Source organism: Magallana gigas, chromosome 3 (genome assembly GCF_963853765.1).
Source record: "Magallana gigas chromosome 3, xbMagGiga1.1, whole genome shotgun sequence".
Taxonomy (NCBI): domain Eukaryota; kingdom Metazoa; phylum Mollusca; class Bivalvia; order Ostreida; family Ostreidae; genus Magallana; species Magallana gigas.
In genome coordinates this window covers 23,426,812-23,448,347 of record NC_088855.1, presented here as the reverse complement: position 1 = coordinate 23,448,347, position 21,536 = coordinate 23,426,812, and the positions used below count along the sequence as shown (strand labels likewise).

General features: G+C 34.0%; 1 protein-coding gene across 2 annotated transcripts in view; it reads right to left on the bottom strand.

Moving 5' to 3' along the window:
* LOC105328669 (protein split ends) overlaps positions 1–21,394 on the bottom strand; it is a 37,713-nt gene extending 16,319 nt beyond the window's left edge. The window contains exons 1-12 of one of the 2 annotated variants that reach the window (XM_011429640.4): positions 21,169–21,394; positions 12,884–13,120; positions 5,599–5,736; positions 5,012–5,230; positions 4,174–4,355; positions 3,914–4,025; positions 3,665–3,753; positions 2,775–2,923; positions 2,461–2,586; positions 1,879–2,106; positions 1,339–1,481; positions 850–984 (exon numbers count right to left, since the gene is read on the bottom strand). In XM_011429640.4, the coding sequence (XP_011427942.3) occupies positions 850–984; positions 1,339–1,481; positions 1,879–2,106; positions 2,461–2,586; positions 2,775–2,923; positions 3,665–3,753; positions 3,914–4,025; positions 4,174–4,355; positions 5,012–5,230; positions 5,599–5,736; positions 12,884–13,120; positions 21,169–21,251 (1,841 nt within the window). In that variant the 5' untranslated portion in view covers positions 21,252–21,394. Of the gene's footprint in view, positions 1–849; positions 985–1,338; positions 1,482–1,878; positions 2,107–2,460; positions 2,587–2,774; positions 2,924–3,664; positions 3,754–3,913; positions 4,026–4,173; positions 4,356–5,011; positions 5,231–5,598; positions 5,737–12,129; positions 12,380–12,883; positions 13,121–21,168 lie in introns of those variants that run through there. The other variant, XM_066078984.1, reaches the window with a different exon arrangement.
* Positions 21,395–21,536: the final 142 nt, after the last annotated feature.

The following is a 21,536-nucleotide window of genomic DNA, read 5'->3' as shown; positions in this document are numbered from 1 at the left end:
TGTTCTTTTTTAAAAATAGGCAAAAATTTCAAAACTGACATGCAATATCACATTGGCAGCCTTAACAATTAATATCAATTTTGTCATGTTTGAATATTACATAAATGGCAACTGACATCTTTTGATAAAACTGTTGCTTTTTGGAAGCATGCCTTAACATAGAACACATGAAGAGATATTTCAGTAAAATCATTTGTTCCAATGAGTACCCTCTGCTTAATACGTAACATGTGAACTTAATATGATATTAATAATTGATTACATCATCCATACTGTTTTTGTGGAAATTCAGAAAAATAAACACCGTAAAATCAAGGATTGCCATTGCTTATTGCCAGTCGGATGAACTTAATTGATATAAATTACATCATCATCTCTTGGAGACTAGCTTACAAGTTATGAATATTAAAATACATTTGTCTGAAAATATTTCAGTGATTCTACGTTAGAAAATGTCAACATGTTTACACAAAGTAATGTAAAATCCTTTGTACAGGTTCAGCATCATGATATTAATTGCACGTGGAGAAAAAAACATATGTGTGGAAATTTATTGTCACCTTTTAATACACAACTAACAATATTTCTGAAAAAGATATTTTTTCTTCTTTTTTTCTCTAAACTAACAAGAAGATAAAACCGAGTGCAGACTCATATACTAGTTACCATAAGGAACTAAAAATCAATCTTGACAACAGGATTAAACAATTTAAGTCTTGCAAGTAACCAAGTGTTTCTAAGTATTAATCCAATGGACAACCCAAGTTAAGAATGTTCAGGTAATGAAAGAAGTGAATGCTTGAATCTATAAATGGCCGGAGATAATTGATAAAAGTACACCATTTTTACCTTGTTCTTTTGAATTCCTCGGGAAAGTCCTCCTTGTAGCGGCTTGCCCCCCGTCCTGCCGTTCTGGAAGGTCTCTGAGGCCCTCGGAAACCAGGACTGGTAAATTTCACAAAACTGGCAGATCGGTTGTCATAGCTGCAATTTAATCACAACTGAATCAAATCAAAAGAATAACTGCATGTTTAAATAGATCTATGAAATGTTTGATAAAATTAACAGATTTTTGGGGGGTAAAAGATTATTTTTTTGTGATGGCATTATGAGGTTTTAATATTGATACACTTTGTATCATATGTCAATCACCATATAAACAGCTTAAAGTACAACATAATTAGGACCAATGCAAGACTATCATCTTGACTTTTGAAATTTTTTTTTTCTTTACAGGTCAACGCAGATACAGAATCCCTGATAGACCTATGAAAGAAAATTCTGATCAAACAGTTCAAAAGAATCACCGACTGAATCAGAATCGTGATAGGACAATACCTTGCTTCCCATTGGCCCTCCGGGGTCTGTCGGTTGTACAGCCACCCCCTCCTCTCGTCTGGACGGAGACCAGGCTTCAACTGGCCATTCTTTTCCATCTGTTCATAAAATTCCACTTGGCAGTCTCTACTGGCAAAGTCAATCTACAAACAGACCAGTAGACTTTTTACCTCTGCCTACTTCTGCAGCTCATGTGATAATGACTTGGAGTGAAGTGTATTTATTTCATTAGCACCTCGTATCCAGTGAAGATTGCAGTGGTGCTCTTATTCATACAGTACTGAAACTAATCTGATCATTTACTTCTGAACTGTCTAAATTTATATCAACTGCATAATACAACGTAGTAATTTAAAAACAACTATAAACTGGCAGTCATAATACATGTCGATTGAATGAAGTGGGTGGAACTAATAGCTTACAGAATGTCAAAACTTTAAAAGCAAAACATCTTTCCAGCATTTAATTTCCCTTGTGAAAACATTGTTGGCAAATAACAGGCCGTTAGATTTATCACAAAACATAGCATATTACGCTTACCATAATTTTCTTGTTGTTTAGTATTCTGTTCCTCATCTCCACGAGAGCGTACTGAGCTTGTTCAGCATTGGTGAAGTAGACCAGGGCCTTCCCCTTGATTCTGTCGATGATCCCGTGGGTCACCTGTCCGTAACGACCAAACTGACGACTCAGAAAGTTCTCCTGGACGGTCTGATCAACATTGTCCAGCCAGACACAGTTTGTGGGCATGCTTTTTCCGAATCCCAACTATCAAAATAAAAATCATCCATGTTGAATTGAAATGATTGAGTTATGTACTATACACAATCCTTTATGAAAGCTGTAGTAAGAACATGTCTTTAAATCAAAGAGTCGAGTCTTTTATTAAACAAAAGATGTATACAGTTGTAATATCTTGATGTGACACTCACATGCCAGAATCTCATCATCAATTAAGGTGGTTCTTACAATCAGGGGTCAGGGTATGTGTGAATATACACATTGTCCCATCCCCCCTCTAGAATCTTTTATGCCTACCTTGAGAACCCCATTCCCACTCCTACCTTGATTTTCATGGAGCCCCCCCCCCCCCCCCCCCCCCCCCGGATCTATTAAGCCTACCTTGAGTTTCATGGAGCCCCACACTTCCCCCTCCATCTCCTTCAGCACCTTCACCACGCTCCGTATATCTGTAAACTGCACAAATGCGTATGCCGACACAGCTCCTTGCCTTTTCACATCAATGTCCTATACAAATAGGATTCAAAAAAATTCTTCAATCTATCCAACCTTTAAATTTAGGATTTATTACACACATTGAGGCATGATAAAAAATATTTACCATACATATAGTAAAATTTGTAATAGTGTTCGTTTTTCTTTCATTTTCCTTCACTATAATTTAATAACATCATGATACATCACAGTACACATACCAGTATATCTCCAAATTTGAGGAACCTCTCTCTCAGCTCCTGGTTTGATATATCTTTCTCCAAGTTGCCCACAAACAAAGTCCTGGTGGCCTTCGGGTGGTGTTCATCCAGCTCAGCTTCTGGGGGACGGAACTCATTGTCGTCGACCTCTGTGAAGCAAGGACACAAATAAACTGATCAGTTCAAGCATATTCTCATTAAAACATTCCCTTTTGAGTAAGAAATACATTGCGTGGTAGATCAATATAGCGGTTAGTCTTTATGATGTCTATACGAGAATCCATGAGATCACTGTCCTATGCCAGTGGAAAAAATTGTGCAGCGTTTAAAATAAAGCAGATTTCCTTTTGACTTTGACCAATGAAATGGCAGATTTGTATGTTGTGCGTGGGATTATAATCTCGCATCACATGTTGATTAATTTTAAAACATTGCTGTAATGCTAGTACGGTGTTTTTGTCATCTCAAAAATTGTCGAAAAGCCTGGGAGACTCGCTGAATAAACAGATTAAAACTTCAGTGAAATTATTCTGCACCTTCAAGTATTGCAATTGGTATTGGCAATGTCTCATGCATTCCATTAGAATTTAGAACAATAATTCTAATGACTTTCCATCAAATAGAAGTGTATCTTTGATTTGAGATCATTTACTGTAAATTCCTTGCGCGAGCACTTGATTCCGCAATTCCTTTGTTTTGTATCAAATCACGAGAATATAAAATCAAGAGCATCAATTTTTTATTTATCATTTTCAAAAGTTAAAAACTACATGAAAAATAAAAGCAAGATTTTAAAATCCGCAAACGTTGCTTCTTGTGATTTTACGCAGATATTAATTCCTCATGTTTCATAAGGAATCTACAGTAGACAATGTCCAGCCCTAACTTACCGATGCCTTCATGCTGGCTCACTTTGATCTTGGAACCGAAGAAGATTTTATCCTGTGAGGCCGACATTGCTTTTGCTGCATCCTCAGGTCTAAAAAAGACAAATTAATTCCTTCACTGGTTTTCACGCTTTTTCATCTAAATCTTTTGAACACTATGGAATCATGATTGCAAACAACAATTTCATTTTACAGGTGGAGATCGACACTTTATCCATTATTCTGTACAATTTCTGTCGATGCAAGTCTTACTTTCTGAAGCTGACAATGGCATATCTCTCCTCTCCCACACCTGCTACTAAGACGGCATTGACTTTTCCGTACTTCTTGTATTCATGAAACAAACCATCCCTCAAACTTGTATCTGCATGCAAGATAAAATAAGCAATGAGAACTTTCAAGCAAGATCTTTCAAATCAATACTATAAAATTTTTTGCAGTTTTTGCATTAGGTATAATACGTCAACTTATTAATACAGCAAAGAAAACGGAAAAATGGACCGATCACAAACCTGTGGATCTGATTGGTAGGTGGTTTATACAGATTCCGCGGGGCCGCTTGTCGTCATCATTGGCTCCAGTCTTGTCACTGTTAACAGACTCCTGGGATTCTGTGCGGTAGCTCTTGACCAATGATGTTGATTGAGGCAAAGCATGAGATCGAGTGGTACTACCCCGACTAGAACTTCTACTACTGCAAAACATTAAAAAGTTTTTCATGAAAACAAAACCCATTGTAAAACCAATCTACTTCAATAACCAAGCATTTTTATGTTCATATCTGGAAAGAGTGGCATATCATGTCATGATTTTAAAACTGGGTCTAAAATACTGTTGATTTTCTCACTTGGTGGCAGTCTTGCTTAGCCACTATCTTAGAACCAATTTTACAGGATCTTGGACTTAAGGTTTTTGTGTCAAACTGCAATGTGACATAGGCCTGTCTGTTTCATTGCTGGCCACTCTTTGAAATTAACATAATTTCGCTGGCCTTAAGCTAAGACTACACCATCTGTGTATATTTCATTTTAAACCAGCCTCATTTCTAACTTGTTCCAATGAAAGAAAGAAGATAGTTATGCACTACCAAAAGTCCAATGTCTTGTTAAAATGGTTCTAATTCACTCTTGAAATCAATTTGCTTGCATTAAAGTCAAACCCCTGCAACACCCACGCAGGAGGATGATAAACTGCATTTGCGTATGATTATAAACATGCACAATTAACAACACCTTCCCTTTTTTAAAAATTTATTTCAATTTACTTCACTTTGTACGTCAGAGAAAGGGAGAGACGGAAGGATGGGCAAAACGAAATGTTTTTCCAGTTAAAGGGAAAGAAATCACTGACCTTGATCGTGAACCACAGCTGGATGAGGACCCACTGGAGCTGCTACTGCTACTGGTGTGACTGCCTGATCGAGATACCCGCTTTTCTTTCTTGTTTTTACTACTGTGTCGACTTCCACTGTGTGAGGTTGAATGGGTCGGAGAGTGGGGAGGTTTGGGTTTCTCAAACTCATCTTGAGAGGACTGGTCTACTATTCTAGGTCTCCCATGGAAACCACCCCTATAGAAACAAGTTCATATTAACAACAAAATTGCCTTTGCTTTATATCGCAATGTTACTTACTTTACATGAAGTTGAAGTTCAGTTTAGACTTTTTTTTGTAGCAATCAGTTACATTTTACATTTATAGTAATAAGGGTCTTGGTTTTGTTTAATGCTTTTGCTTAAACACATAGAACTTCACCAGTATTCAGGTAACATTGGGTCTGAAATCTGACTCTCAGCAAACCAAATCACAATAGAGAAACATACTGTTTGATGGATCAGTAAACTGGATCAATGTTTTTACTTCCAAACTACACATAAAAAATTTGCTAAAAAATAATTACTACAGCGTAACAGCCTCAAGAGATTATAAATGAACTGACCTATTATCATATGATTTGAATGTTCCCCTTCCTGAAAACCTTTCCCTTGGTCTTCCTCTGCTGTACATCTCATCCCCATGGTTACCAGGGTACCTGCTGTTTCCATAGTAGGAGTCAAAGGATTCATTGTCTTCAGACCTGTTTAGTAAAGAGGTTATTTTTGTTTACTCTTGCTAGAAAAAATGGATGCTGCTCTTAGATTTGAAAACAAAAATTCAATGGCCTTAACTGATGATGAACTAGCCAAATTGTATAGCAAATTTCAAGTTGCAATCTCTTCCAATACGAAAATTAATCAAACTGAATTCAAATTGTAATTAGAATAAAATATTGAAACCTATGGACAATATTGCTCACATGTGAAACGATTTCCAACTCTGACCTATGCAGTGAACCTCCTTGTCACACATACTACTACAAACCAATACACAAACGAACCTTGCAACAATTTGACCCTTTCCCTTAAACATGGGAAATCATTGTAATTCTTATGACTAGCTTTCTTTAGTTACACATTCCCTAATAATAAATACCATATTTTCTTTTGACATATTTTTCTAAAATTGAACCCATTCTTCTCATTTCATTTTGGCTCAGGTGAGCTAATAACAATAAGCTGACAAAGGTAATTAGTATCTAGACATCAGTATTCGTAACATGTTGTCAACAATTCACAAATGACCAAAAATTAAAAATCAAGCTACATCCATCACAAAAAAAAATTGTAAATATTCTTCAAAACAAAATATAGACTGTATGTTAACACTAGTCTACCAGATGCTACAATTGTGTTAGGGTTAGAGCTTTATTTGTCGAATATGAATATGAAAATATAATAACAATAGTACATGATCATTTAGCCCTCAACAATGATCAATTTGTAACATGTTCTGACTCCACATATGCAATTGTGCATTTGATTAAGTGCCTGCATGGCTTATAAACCTGATAACATATGAGTGCAAGGAAATACATTCGAGTGTTGTAAAGACCCACTAAATTGTTTGAGATTCCATCAAACTCTGAAAATTCAAATAACAAGCAGAGCTAAAGATCTAAGGTAAAAATCTCCATAGATAAACTGTTATTAAAGACATCTGCATGATTGTTAGTTCTTCCAAAGAACAAAGACAACACAGGAGGAGAGAAAACAACACAACTCTGTATGTATTGATTTTCCCCACAATTAACACTTCTTATCTCAGTTTCTGAGGTAATTTACTTTTATGTCTTTAAAGGCTAAAAGTCAAACATGTTCAAAGACCGTCAGATGTAATTTTCAACAAGGTAAACAGGATGTTTCAACTATTATTCATAATTTTACACAACATCTTACAGGTGACAGGTCATGAAAACATAATAAATTTTCCAGTGTATTCTACCTACTGGTGTGTTGTATTTTTCAAAGGTTTTTTTTGCCTAAAGCAGCTTCCACTAAAACAAGTACGTACTTAAATGTCTAACTTATATGGACAAGAAGAGATTCTTTCAGAAATACACACATTTTATTGTAATCAACACTAACTTGAAAAATCAGTTTCTCTAAATATAATCTATGCTAGATACAATATGCTTACAGTATAATCTCTAGGGGTGTGCAAGAGGACAACGGGCCAGTGTACCTCCACCACCCCTCCCAATAAACCCGTTTTGAATAAATGCCATGTTCGATTTTATTTAACCTTGTCCTGGTCATTTGGCCTAGGGTCAAGGTTAATGAAAATACATGTCATGAGCATATTTTGAGGCAGCCTGGGGTAGTACGAATTTCCGATATTTCATCTTTGAAAAGTGGGACACATTTTCTGAATATTTCAGTATCATACAAATAATGCAACTAAATAGTATAAATATCAATCACAGTAATTGAAAAAGTTGAGTCTTCAGCACCGGCATACTGTGAACTAACAATACAAAGATATCTACTGGGGATAATGAGTGAAGTTTGACAAATAATATCATACACAACTTCTTCAACAACCCCTCCCCCCCCCCAAAAAATGGAAATCAATGGTGAAGTTCAGGTCATTGGTTAGGTCAAGGTCACAACTGAGATTGTTAAATTGAGTCAATAAGTCAATATCTAGTACATATATCTAGTCAATAAGTCAATATCTTATTTGAAGTCTTTAATTGGTGCTGAAAACAGTACTTATAAACTGAATTAAACATAAAATAATGTGGTGGAAGCCACTGGAAAAGTCAAGGCCTGAACATTGACTGTTGAATTGCTTACACCAGTATGTATCTTTGTATGATTTTGATGAAATTGTGTTTTGAACAGTATCTATGAAACTGAATAAATGAAAAGATTCAGAAGCAATTTTGAACAGAATTTTTTTTCCATTGACCTCATACTATTTTAATGCAAGCAAAATAAGGTTAAACTCTGTTGTAGTGAAGTCCTGGGGACCAATGGATTTTTTTTTATATCCGTAGTTTGTTGTATCCGTAAAATGAATAACAATAACTAAAGCAAATTCACTATATACATGTTTTCTTTCACCAGACTACAATTTTTCCTAATTGAGGCTTAGAATGAAAATATGGGTTTTTTTTATACTTTTAATAATCAGATTGTGTATTGAAGAATTAATGTGAAAATAACTTTATTCAAACTATTATGTTAAAGTGTTAAATTTTGTTATTAATCACCACTACGAGACTTAAAATAAGTTCACTATATCTGTAAAATCATTATATCTGAATCTATTATAACTGTAAATTTTGCAAAGATTTGTTAAGGATTTTACTGAGGACTAAAAATAACTTCGCTATATGAGAGATTTCGCTCGATCTGTGTTCATATTAAAACAAGTTTTACTGTAATATGAAAGAAAAATAGTTTCTACATGTTTCTTGGACTGAAAAATAAATTAAATGGCCAAAAAAAATTTCCCTTTAGCTACATTGTCACATTGTTTTACTGCTTTTCATTTTTAAAAGACCGCATTATGTATTTTATAAATAGTGCCTGTTTGGGAGGGTAACAGTTGAAATTGACACCCCGAGAAAACCATTGTCAACCGACGCGAAGCGGAGATTGACAATGGTTTTCGAGGGGTGTCAATTTCAACTGTTATCCTCCCAAACAGGCACTATTTATTTTGTTATACTGAATGTCTTTTTTAAAATCTTTAAGAAAATTTTACTGCTTTTATATAGGAATAACGTGAATTCTACAGCGAACCGTACGCGCATAATTTTCGCGCATGTAACATTTTTTAATGTTACCCGTTGCCAAGTGCGTTGCTAACGCTGAGGGTAATAGTAAATATTATTAACTGCGTCTTAACCAATCAGATTTCAGTATTTAACATGAAAGTATAACAATTAGTAATATCGACCAACTAAGAAACTCATAGTTAAGGCATGACAAGTAGGTCACCGAAATAAATTTTGGAAAGCTTATCAATATTTGCTTCGCTTTTTTTTTCACCGTTGATTCATAAAGCTGAATTATGTATATCATAAGAGCCCTCTGGTGTGATTTGCTAGTAATTATTTTGGTTCTTTTACATTCATCAGATAGGGGCATTCACATAACGACCAACAAAAAACATTCAGAAACAACAATGGCTGCTCCTGTAAATAAAGTGAAACTCCCACAAAAACCTAGATCACAATATCAATCTTTGGAGACAATTAGGGATAGAATTGTGACATCATATCCTGGAAATGTAAAAAACAATGTCGTATAACATGCAGAATTTCATGTACACATGTAGCCCTTGTCGAATGTAACATACATGTTTTGCAATATTGGTTGTGATGCAACATTTGGCCTTTAAAGATGAAATACTAAATCACACTTATCAATCAATACATATAAAAGTTGGCTTGATTCACTAAGGGTGAAAACAGAAGAGGAGTTGATTGTCACTTATGGCTAGCCAAGATGAAAAACTTGCTGTAGAGCCCTCTTCGTTTATCGTTTATCGAGAGATCGATTTATAAAAAAAACAAAAAAGAAAATAATCAATCAGCTTCCAGGAATGCTGAATAGAATTTAAATGATGAATCTTAAAAAAAAAGTGTTTTTATCTGATTGCATGTCCCTGAACCCTTTTCTCTTATCATTTTCTAGCATATGTAACTTTTGATTGAATGTCACTTTTAATTCAGTTCAATTCTGATAAATAGTCGAAGCTTAGTTGTTTTTGTCCAGCAGATGATTAAGATATTGATTTGACAATACTTGGTCTACCTATTGAAGTGTTGAGTAGTTTTTCTTAACTCGACTCTCACCTAAAAATCAATAGCCGTTATCTATAAATAACTAATCCTAAGGATACCTGTGTAAAAACTTTAATATCTGCTGCCCTTAGAAGATTTAGAACAGACAGCAGCACAATAACAGCTCTATAAACTGACCATCCTTCTGACAAACAGGTGCAAAATTTCTTTCCAAAGTTGTTTGAAGGAAGAGTTCTGATTGGTTAACAAGCTGTATGTGAATTTCTATCCACCCTGTCCAAGCCAGGCATGAATAAAGGAATTTCACAAAGCAATGTACAGATACGAATTGACTTATTCAAATCGCTAATGTTGTAAATAATTAATAAAATGGGGTTAGATTGAAAAGAAATTCAATATTCAGATCCAATCATGCCTGCATAGATACCACTGGTTGTATTCCATACACGCATCAACCTTTAGCCTCCAGAGCACACAATATCAAAGCTTAAATACTAATGCATAATTATTCTAACTCTTTTGATATCATTCATTTTGCATGGGAACTTTTGGTGTCTATAAGTTCATTTAAAAGACAAGTGAAAAGCTGTCAATGTGACAGCAAACCGGGTTTATTCATAATCAACGCCAATTCTAAATTGATAAACACTACCTACCGTATCCAGTGAAATGCAATATATATATGCAATATTTTGCCAAAAATGACTAAGTTCAAAAGCTGGAATTTTTTTCATAAATTATCAGAAATCAAAATCCTAGAAATGTGCAAACCTCTGAAATATATACTTGAATACTGTAGGAGGATTTATCCATACAATGAGAGTACCCTATAAGCTATATTTTGCCAAAAAATGACTAAGTTCAAAAGCTGGTATTTTTTTCATTAATTTCCAGAAATCAATATCCTAATAACATGCACACATCTGATATATGAACAGTTGATCTGCAAAAGAACAACTACTGTAGGAGGAGTTCTCCGAACAATAAGGGTACCCATTTGGCAGCCGCTCACCCACCCGCCAGCCTGCCATTTTCATCATTTTAATAACCGGATTTTTCCATTGGAAAACCCTGTTAAAAAAGCGACCATATAGCTCTACAGGAAAAAAAAAGATTGACAGAACAACGATATCGAACATGCAAAAAATGCTAATATACCCCTCCCCCTAAATCCTCCATAGTCCTATATACATGTACTTTGATATACAACATTAATAATTAAAATACCACAAACCAATGAATCATATATTGCCTTTTACTGTATTTGTTTAATACACAGTCTTTTGCAATGAATTTTAAAAGGATTATTTTTTTTTTTTTTGCAATGTGAATATAGTGGACATGTTAAATAGAGCAAAACTGGTGAAAAATGTATTATTCTTCAAGTACAATGAATATATCATTTTCAAATTATCTTCTCCTCTACATTACCCAGTAAGCAACAGGTCTGCATTCACCAAGCTAATTAGGTCAAGGTTAGATAGGTAACATAGGATACATACTTAATAAGTTTAGGGGTCCAAATTTGAGTGATGTATGCATGCAAATGTTTAATTTTGATGGGGACACTTTGTTATGGAAAATTGATTTAGATAAAAGTACTGCATACATTTTTAACATAATGTTAATTAATTTACATGTTTAATTGTTCCAATTTCTTTTTTAAGCTATCTTGTCATAAAATTTATATATCTTTATCATAATTCAAATATAATGAAAATTGTGGGGGAAAACCCTGCCTGTCTCAAACCCATGTCACTTACATATTACTAGCAAAGGAGCTAGCCTGTTAAACAAATAGATTGATAAAGATTAACAAAAATGTTAATGATGCCATAGATTGATGAAGATTTATAGAACAATTTTAACAAGAGCTTGAACTTTGGGTAGCTGTGTCAAAAGGCAATGTGACAAAGCCCTGTTTATTTCATTTTTGGTCAGTCAGCCATGGCTCTTTGAAATAAACAAGATTTGTCTGGCCTTTGAGCAAAGACTAATGCACATTCAACTCGAAACCAGCATCATTTTTGATGCAAGAAATAGATAGTTACGTCCTACCTAAAGTCCAAGCTCTTGCTGAAATGGTTCTAACAAAAATATTGATGACAATTCAGGGTTATTTTCTTGTTTATTTCAAAGAAATCTCTGAAACAAGATCAAGGTGTCCTAATTCTCCTTCACTATTCAAAAGAGTTTTTTTTTTGTTACCAATTAAAAAACTTTGATTAAAAATAACAGCAAATGCATGCAGAATTCTGATACTGGTCACCCCTTCATCATTTAATTCTTTTAGTTCACATGTAATCATACTCTGTAACTTAAAACTTACAATACCTGAAGTAAATACACTCCTTGGATATAGATACTGTGAGGGGGAATACCATTGTTATATCCAACACTCTATACAAACAAATCCTTTGTCATATCCTTTGCAAATATTATAAATCGATCAACAAACGATCAATTAATCCATTCTCACTCCAACAAAAGATTAATTAATCCATTCTCACTCAGGAAAGGGTTAAATCCAGGCTGAATTTCATATTCCACTGGATTTCAATACAATAAGATAAGAATTATTCCATCAGTTGGAAAAATAATAAATAAACACATCCAAATGTCGGAGATGTATAAAGACTAAGGCTTCGTTATTCCATTTCATAATCAATGGAAAGAGGAGGTCTGTGGAGTAATCCTTCACAAAAACAGCATTCCCATCACAACACTCAGAAAATAATCCATAAATAAAGAGAGAAAACACAACACAAAACATTGATAACTCATTAATTCCTCTTTTAAAGATACGGTGTGTTAATACATCCATGTGCTATAGATATGTTTCATATATCTAAGTAAATCAACTTTAACCAAAAAATAAACAATAATAATAAATTCCCATATTTGGAGCTGGTTCAGGTCTGAAAATATGAAACAACTACAAACAAGTAACAAAACTAAGTTTTACACATTCACAATAGAAACTATACAGCACTGCAAATCTGCACATAAAACTTGACAATAATAAGCTTGCATGTTAATTTTATTAAATAAAATTAAAACAACTGAAATGCTACAGTAAAATTCCTACCCCTTGCTTCTACTGAACGATCTGTTGTATGTTCCGTGTCTTGGCTCTACGGTTCTGGTAACGGCACTTCCTGTTGCCGAGCCCTCGCAGTACTCCGTTGACAATAGATTCCCTTCTATTCGGTTTTCCGTCCCGTGGGCTTTGGATGCCGATTTGATGTCTCCAAATGCAACAATTGCCGAGGACCCTTCTTCATTTTCTTTGTGATGTATCTTCACACTTTGTATTTTACCATATCTAGAATAAAGTCAAAACTTCCATTATGTTTAAATTCGCAAAACGTTTCAGAATTCATCAAGTTTACAAATAAAATAAAATGATAACTAGAGGGATATCTATATTCCTTCAAGTATTTGTTATGTAAATAATGAATTAAATATCATGTCTGTTGTTTTTGTTATGTAAATAATGAATTAAATATCATGACTGTTGTTTCAGATTGTTTAAGCGACGTAAACCCTTTCATAATGCCACACTGTACTATAATACATGAAAAGCCAGTTATCATAGTATGAAAGTTTCTAGTCTGTTTTAACCTCAGATTAGCTATATACACAGTACAGTTTGACAGTACACAGTACAAAAGCAAATTTGTTTGTCCATATTCTGACCAAGTAGCAAGAAGTTTTTTGTAAAAAAAATTCTTACTCATTTTGTTTCAAATACAGATCAGATCTATGTTTGTTAATGTGTATATCTACTTGTAAGTTATTCTGACAATGTTCACACAATTTTCAAGAGAAAAAAATTATTTGAACCTCAGATTAGCTATATACACAGTACAGTATGACAGTACACAGTACAAAAGCAAATTTGTTTGTCCATATTCTGACCAAGTAGCAAGAAGTTTTCTGTGAAAAAAATTCTTACTCATTTTTTTTCAAATACAGATCAGATCTATATCAGATATATTAAATTATATTAAATTATATTAAATTAGATATATTAAACTCTGTTGGTAAATTTTTACAAAAGGCATTGCCTTAATTTGTATTTCCTATTCAAATATTGGTTTTTTATTTTTCAATCATATGATAAACTATTTCAAATTTGTATGTGCATTTGTATCTTGACATATTTATGTATGGTGTTTAACATAAATATATAGAAGACACTATATTGAATGTATGGAAACATACATAATTATACATATATATACATATCTACTATTTAATTGTTCATGTCTGTCATAGTTCTTTAAATCATCCAGCTCTTTCCCTCTTGTATATGTTTATTGAATGTTTTATGTTCATTGGATATTGTATGTCAACAGTCTTCATGTTGCCCCTTGAGGGCCCTTAATTGGTTAATAAAGAAATTGAAATTGAAATTGAAATTGAATTGTATATCTCATTGTAAGTTATTTAGACAATGTTCACACAATTTTCAAGAGGAAAAAAGTTCTCTACACAATCTTCAAACAAAGTCAGGAGAAGGCAAACAGATTTTGAAATGTGGCCTAATTGTTTTTTCATCTGTTCTCTAACCATGCTACTTTAATCAGCCAGCTCGAGTTGTTTTTCAGCTTGGCAGCATCACTGAAGTCAGAAACTGTGTTGTATAGAATAGCCTATTCTGTCTTGAGAGCATGATAAAAAATGTATGAGAGACAAGTCATAAATTATAGCAGCATTAGTCACCACTGCAGATTATTTGAAGTGTTTGTGCATTTTCCTTTTTACAAGATCAAAATCAAGGAAAAACTGGATTTTTTAAGTTAAGTTTAAGTTTATCAAAGCTTTTGAATCTTAGTAGTATCAAAAATGTTTATTTTCTTTCAAGTTATTTTCACATCCAGGATACACTCAACTTTATCAAATGATTTCTAGAACAGCAACTGACAAATCAGCTTTATAAAAAACTTTTCGTTTCTGAATTTAGTACTTAAACCTTTGTAATATAGTTCACTTGCTGGTAGAGAATACCTGTCTCTATTCTAAGATGTCTTATCTTCTGCGTCACTTGAGACCAGAGAACAATTTCAACTTGTTTTGACTTTTGAAGCATAAACCACATAGTTATGTCCTATATATAAAGTCCTTGGTTCTCATTTTTCATACATCACCTTCTGGGGCAAAATTTATTATGTTCATTAAATCATTTTCTAAGATTAAAAATCAACAAAATTTATTAGATTTGTTTCACTCCCCCTTTATTAGTTTTACATTTTTCAGTGCTCTTAACTCTGTAACCACACACCCTTCTTAGGACTGTGTTCAAATACAATGCTAAGACGGAACAATCATGTCTCGTTTTGTCCTACTGTGTTTTAAAAATCCATTCAGCTCTATTTTTTTTCCTTTATGCAGGCTTAGAAAACTGGCAGTGTTCCAACTTTTCACTGTAAGCTGTAGCTGGCAATCCTCCAGATAACATTCAGGCATTCCCTGATAAAACTACTTTTGAGATGGTCCTTCTTGTCTGACTAGATCACAAAGCAGATAAATTATTCATGTATTTGTATGCCCCATTAATTGTGTATCTTACTTAGAGCAGATTCCAGTTTTAGCTATACACTTCCCAACAGATTTTTATGATTGCCCTTCATATTCTTTGTAGGATTGTTAATTGTGTTATTCCAGAGTGTACACCAACATTCAATATTCCATAGATCTCTAAAGAAGTCTAATGTCAGTAATGAGTGCTCCAACAAGCCATAGCCTATAACAAGCCAATGGAGCCTTTCAGTATAAAATATGTGTCTTTTCAGCTGAACAATATTGATCTGCGCAATTCCACAAAGCTATTGATCAGACTTCTATGTATTAGGCAATGATTGCAGCCAACCTAATACATGTTTAAAATCCACTATTTACTGATAAGAATTTTGTTTGGACGTTTGCCAGGCATTACAAAGGTTGCCAGAACAGGTTTTATTACCAGAAAGCTGTAAATAAACCAAGGGCATTAATTCGCCCGTTCTGCACAAAGACTAGCATTATTATCATGTTTATCAAGGGTTGTCTGCTTTCTATGCTGACTTGGCAATAACATGTTCAGCTCTACTTTGCATTAGGGGGATTTTTTCCCACTTTTGCTAATGTACATAAACAATGTAAACGCTATGAATAGCCTGATCACCCTTGTACATGGACTCTTCCAGTATGACTCATGTTCAGGTGATCCTTTCTCTTCATTGCTAAGCTCCATGCTAGGTTATCGATTGCAACAGTGGAATACACTTTACTTCGGTGGTTCTCATCTATGAAACGAAGTTCACCCATTCCCTTCATAGAAACGAAACCTTTCTGTGTACAGAAATGAATTTTGTTTTGTGTTATTAAAAAGTGAAAACAATTTTATGAATTGTATTACTGTCACTTTGTATTGTTGATATCTATAAGTAAAAAACACCCAAATCTTGACCTCCCTATTCAATTCAACTTATCAGTGTCTGTATCAGCATTGGAGATTTGGTTTTAAAAATATACAGACAATTTGGAATAAGTATATGTGTGAATGTGGAATAAACCAGAATTATCGAACAAAACTGCACCAGCAGTTTGTACCGACAAAACATGGCCGACTGTGCAGACAAAATAACATATGCGATGATGCCTGTTTCCGGGAGCAAAATTAGTTCACCTCATTGAGATTTTGTTGTTGAATTAGAATACCACGGATTTGTGAAATTATCTATTCACCAAGGAAACCCCACTGCTATTTCAAGTGCCTTATGAACATTGTGCAGGCATATGTCTCCAACAGCAACCACATAATTGTAGTCATTTGCAGCACATTTTAACATAAAAGCCAGACATACACATACAGAATTGAATACACATGTGCATTACATTGATACAACTTTCACTGAAATTTTCGTAGAGTGTTACCAATTTCAACATACATATACATGGTCAGGTCTATAGATAAATCTCAACTTTGTGAAATGTGTATACATTGAATTTATTCTGTTTTTCTAAATATATCAGGTACATTTGTAGTATATGAATTTTTTTCTCCACAATTTCATGATCATATTTTCCTCTCACATAGTTCATGAATTTAGACATTAGAAACAATTCATGAGATTTGTATTGAATGGTTCTTGCAAAAATTTTACTGTATATAAAAGCATTTGTGGGTATATGTACTCAAAATTAACTGCATTTGAATGCATTGTTTTGTTCTCATCACGTTTCAGTAACGGTTTTTAATCCATCTTGTGGCAAAATAAGCTTATATTACAAAATTTTAATTGCTGCTTTGACTTGCATTTACATAATTGAGAGACTGTAACTTTATCATACCGAAACTTTTAAAGTATTGAATTTTAATCAAAGAAAGGGATCAACACTAACTTAGTAACTAACATCGTCATTAACAAATGAATTGGGCATGAAATATTTCATAGAACAATAAAAATTCAGATAGTTATTCCACAATCATGGCCACACTTTCTTTTATACTACACAATTGTCGGCAGTGTATTATGGTTAGGGTGTTGGCTGTATATATACATCTAGAGCTGTGTGGCATGAGGTCAAGACTAGCTGGCAATTACAGTATACATTGCTTATCCTTATACAAATCTCCAAGATGTGTTTTATGGCATACTATCATAGTTATGAAGATAACAATTGTTTATTTAATATGATGTACTTTCATTCAAATGAATTTTATATACATGCACATATGCCAATGGGTCCCACACAACCTTAAATTTTCCCTAACTTGAAAATATCAATTATACCAATGTAAGTGACAAATCTCGTATAATTTCTAAATGTCTTTGTAAGAATCAAACTCGCTACCCTTCATTAACTCTACCGACAAAGCAAAAAGTTGGTAGGTGTGCTAGTTGGAGCATGGCAGCATGCAATACTCTCTATATTACACCAAACACACTAAACAGAGCGGGGAATGTATATATGTATGTATTCTATCTACATTTTTATTAGGCTTCTAATTATAACCCTCTATTCACTGTACAGGCTTCATATTATGGTTATAACCCTAAGAATTTCAAGTAACTTTGTTTTTCCAGTTTCTATCAGAGTACATGTAGGTACTTAAGAAATTTATTCTGTAATGTTTTATAAATGTATTAGAATCTTTTTTACAAGAACTTGATCTTTAGGTAGTTGTGTCAAACAGCATTATATTTACCTTCAGTGCATATTTTCTCGAATGTTTGCATTAGAAATCTGCAACGTTCAATTTCCTATGAACACACTTATAGCTAATTCATGTGCCATGAGCACAAATATAAAGGTAACCACTAACCATGTGTTTTGAGTATAATTATTATTGTAAGATTAAATGAAACGTTCAACCTTACATAACCTATTTGATATGTGCTAATGGAAAATAATCGTTAAATCAAATCTATTCATCAATTAAAAGGTTGTTTTCGACAAAATCTCTGACACTATACGTTTAGTTGCGGAAGCGAATTAATCACCATGTTAATATGGCTGTTCCATGTATGTTTCATATCCCTGACTAAGAGCGTATAAAATGGCTTCATAGCTATGATGCACAAATATTTTTACACAAACTGGCGTATGAATTTAAATATAAGCATTGAATGCTTATTTTTGGATGTCGTCGGTCCTATAACACACAAAGCGGTCAAGACAAATTATCATACCGTGCGTTAGCGCGGTAATCGTCTGCACCGCTTGGTGTGTTGTAGGACCACGACATCGAAAAATAAGCATTCAATGCTGAAGTGAAGTTGGCCTGTCTATTTCATTGCTGGACATACAGCCAGCTCTTTGAAATCGACACAATTTGTCTAGCTTTTTAAGTTAAGACTACCAACTGCAATCGGTGTTCATTTCGCTTGAAACCAGCATCATTTATTACTTTTTCGACACAAGAAATAGATAGTTACATCCTACTTAACCCCAAAGCCTTGTTAAAATGGTTCTATCAATTTGATATTTCATTGTTTATAGAGTTCTGGAGACAACAGAACCATTTTAACAAGATATCTAGATTGCTATGTATTATTCAAAACAAGTCAAAAATGACATGGTTTCAAGCAAAATATGCACCAATTGCCTAGCCTAAGTCACATTGCTGTTTGACACAACTACCCACAGTCCAAGCTTTTGTTAAATTAGTTCTATTTCTAAATCCTTCCTTCAAAATTCTCATATAGAATCAAGACGTAATGGTCTGAGGAAGAAAAATAGAAACAGGGACTTCTACGTCTGCATCCATTAGCTTCATTGATTTCCTATTTCCCTTGAAGCTAAGACTTTTTTCCCTTCCACAGCCACAGAAAAATGCATATATCTGGATGCGGCATTCATCTGCTTTCTGTCAAAGTCGATAGCTTTTAACTTTCTTTCACTGTTTCACTATCAGACAAGCATACAGAATCTGACAATATTTGAATAGTTGCAACACCAAATAATGTTACTACATGTACTGTTAGATACAGCTGCGATTTCACTTCTGACTGAGATTTTGGAAGGAGCTTATTCTCTCATGGAAAACTATAGTATATCAAACTTTAAGCGATGTCAGTGCTTGGAACTACTGAGTTCTAAAGCTATACCACTCTTTAGTAGGCTGCTATTCAAGTATCAGCTCTGTATATAAATCTAAAAATAGTTATTCCTTTCATAAAAGATGTCGGCGTTTGAAGCACTGTTGTGTACTAGCATTAGTGTAGCACTAACTTTGTCCAATAATGTCTCCATGCGGCAACATAATGCTTATCATGTGATATAATCATCAAACAACAAATGGATCACATACATAGCTGACAACATGGAGGCAAAAAATCCATATCAAGAGATGACATGAGTCAGTGTTAAAGGCAGGCAATGTTTTTTTGTAAATCAGCCGGTCCAATCAAAGAAAAAAGGAAAACATTTCCAGTTTTTTTTGCAATTTGTGTATCCAAATGACCAGTTAACTTCGTAAAGCACAGAGTAGATATTTTGAATCTTTCTACTTGTGTGACCATCTAAAGATCTGTATCTGTTTGTCTGAATAAATTCAAACACTTGACTCCAATGGCGACACTGCTGTCAATAAAAATGCAATCCAGAATGGCAAAGAAAATGGAAATTAGGGGAAGGGGGGGGGGGGGGGGAGTTGAGTTTAGAAAGTTTGATCCAGTCTGCTTGCTAGATTTCCTTCACTAGTGCCTTCTCTACTGAACAGGTCTCTGATCAGAATGCATAGCACACCCTGTCACATTAGAGTGGCTGAATGGCTGAAGTATTTAAATCACAATATTCTTCAAAAGTTGCTCCGTATTTTAAGAGCCCAAAAATTAGGCAGAGACTGGGTTTGTCGTAACAAGCATGTCGTTTTTTGTGTTCATTCAAGTTGATTAAATTTCGGGCAATTCAATAAAGTCACTATTATAATTAAATAGTAATAAAATTAATATATCTAATCTCCATAAGCTTTGCTTGGTGAGGATATTTGGCATTGCATTTACTTTTCTGGAAATCTCAACAGCACTTCAATATCTACTTGGCATCATGGGATTGAAGATCCCTGTACATTTTGAGATCTTGGCAAAAGGAAACACTGCAGCCCCAACATTCTTCGAATCGTTCATTATGATAAATAAATCTGCTTTTCACAGCTTCCTTGTTCTGAATCCTTCATTAAAGGATTCACAACATTGAATGAAATAGATCAAGAACCATGTTTAAAATAAAATTATTAAATTCAAGAATTGACAAATCTATGATCTATCAAAAACAGTGAGAAAAAAAATTAAATCAATTCTGTTGTTGTTCAATTATAATATTTCTTAAAGTGTTTGAAACCATTTCTGTTTAATATTACACATGCCAAATACAACATATCGAGATATGGAGAGAAGATATAACTGCATTTATCCCAAGCCTTCCCTGTCTGTGCTTTTGTGTAATGTGTGCTGTGCAGTGAACATGGACATTCCAACCTAAATTATAATATTCATAACTCATGAGAACGGATGTACGCAAGACTAAAATAAGTATATTTGAACAAACAATATTGGATGCATAATTAATGTTATTTGGTGTCTTATATTTCGTAAGAATTATTTAGTCAAATCTTTTATCAACTGCCTGGCAAATGGAATATCACATTTTTATACGCTCCCTCGAGGCGAGCTTTTCCGCCTTTAATTTTCTGTCTCCTTGGTCAAATATTTCCTATATCTATGATCACCTTGAAGAAAATTAGTACCCCCAGTAACAATACGATACAAGTATAAGCATATAGTCATAACTTTCAACCCAACAACTTTAAAAGGGTTGCTTTAATCCGCGCTACAAAAATGGCTGACCTGAATTTTTTTGGTCAACGTGTGCTATACTCACCTCTTAAAATGTTCTGCTACTGCATCTTCTGGAGTTTTCTCGGGTAAATTCCCAACAAGTAGGTACCTCGTTTCTCGTACCATATCTTGTTATGCTACATAACGTTTGGTGTTATGTATTAGAACGCAATAAATATCACAAATTCAATCATTGCAAATACACAGTTGCCATATCCTCTATACAATGTAGTAAAAATTCATGGCCTATCGTGACGTCACATGCACACGTGACCTTCGACCCTTTACCATGCAGTCACATGGTACACCATATTAACATCAACCAGGGGCGCTCTCCAAACCTTTCATTTAGTAACTAACTGGTTTGTTCAAGTGACACACGTATGTACTGTAGACACGCCATAAGCTAGC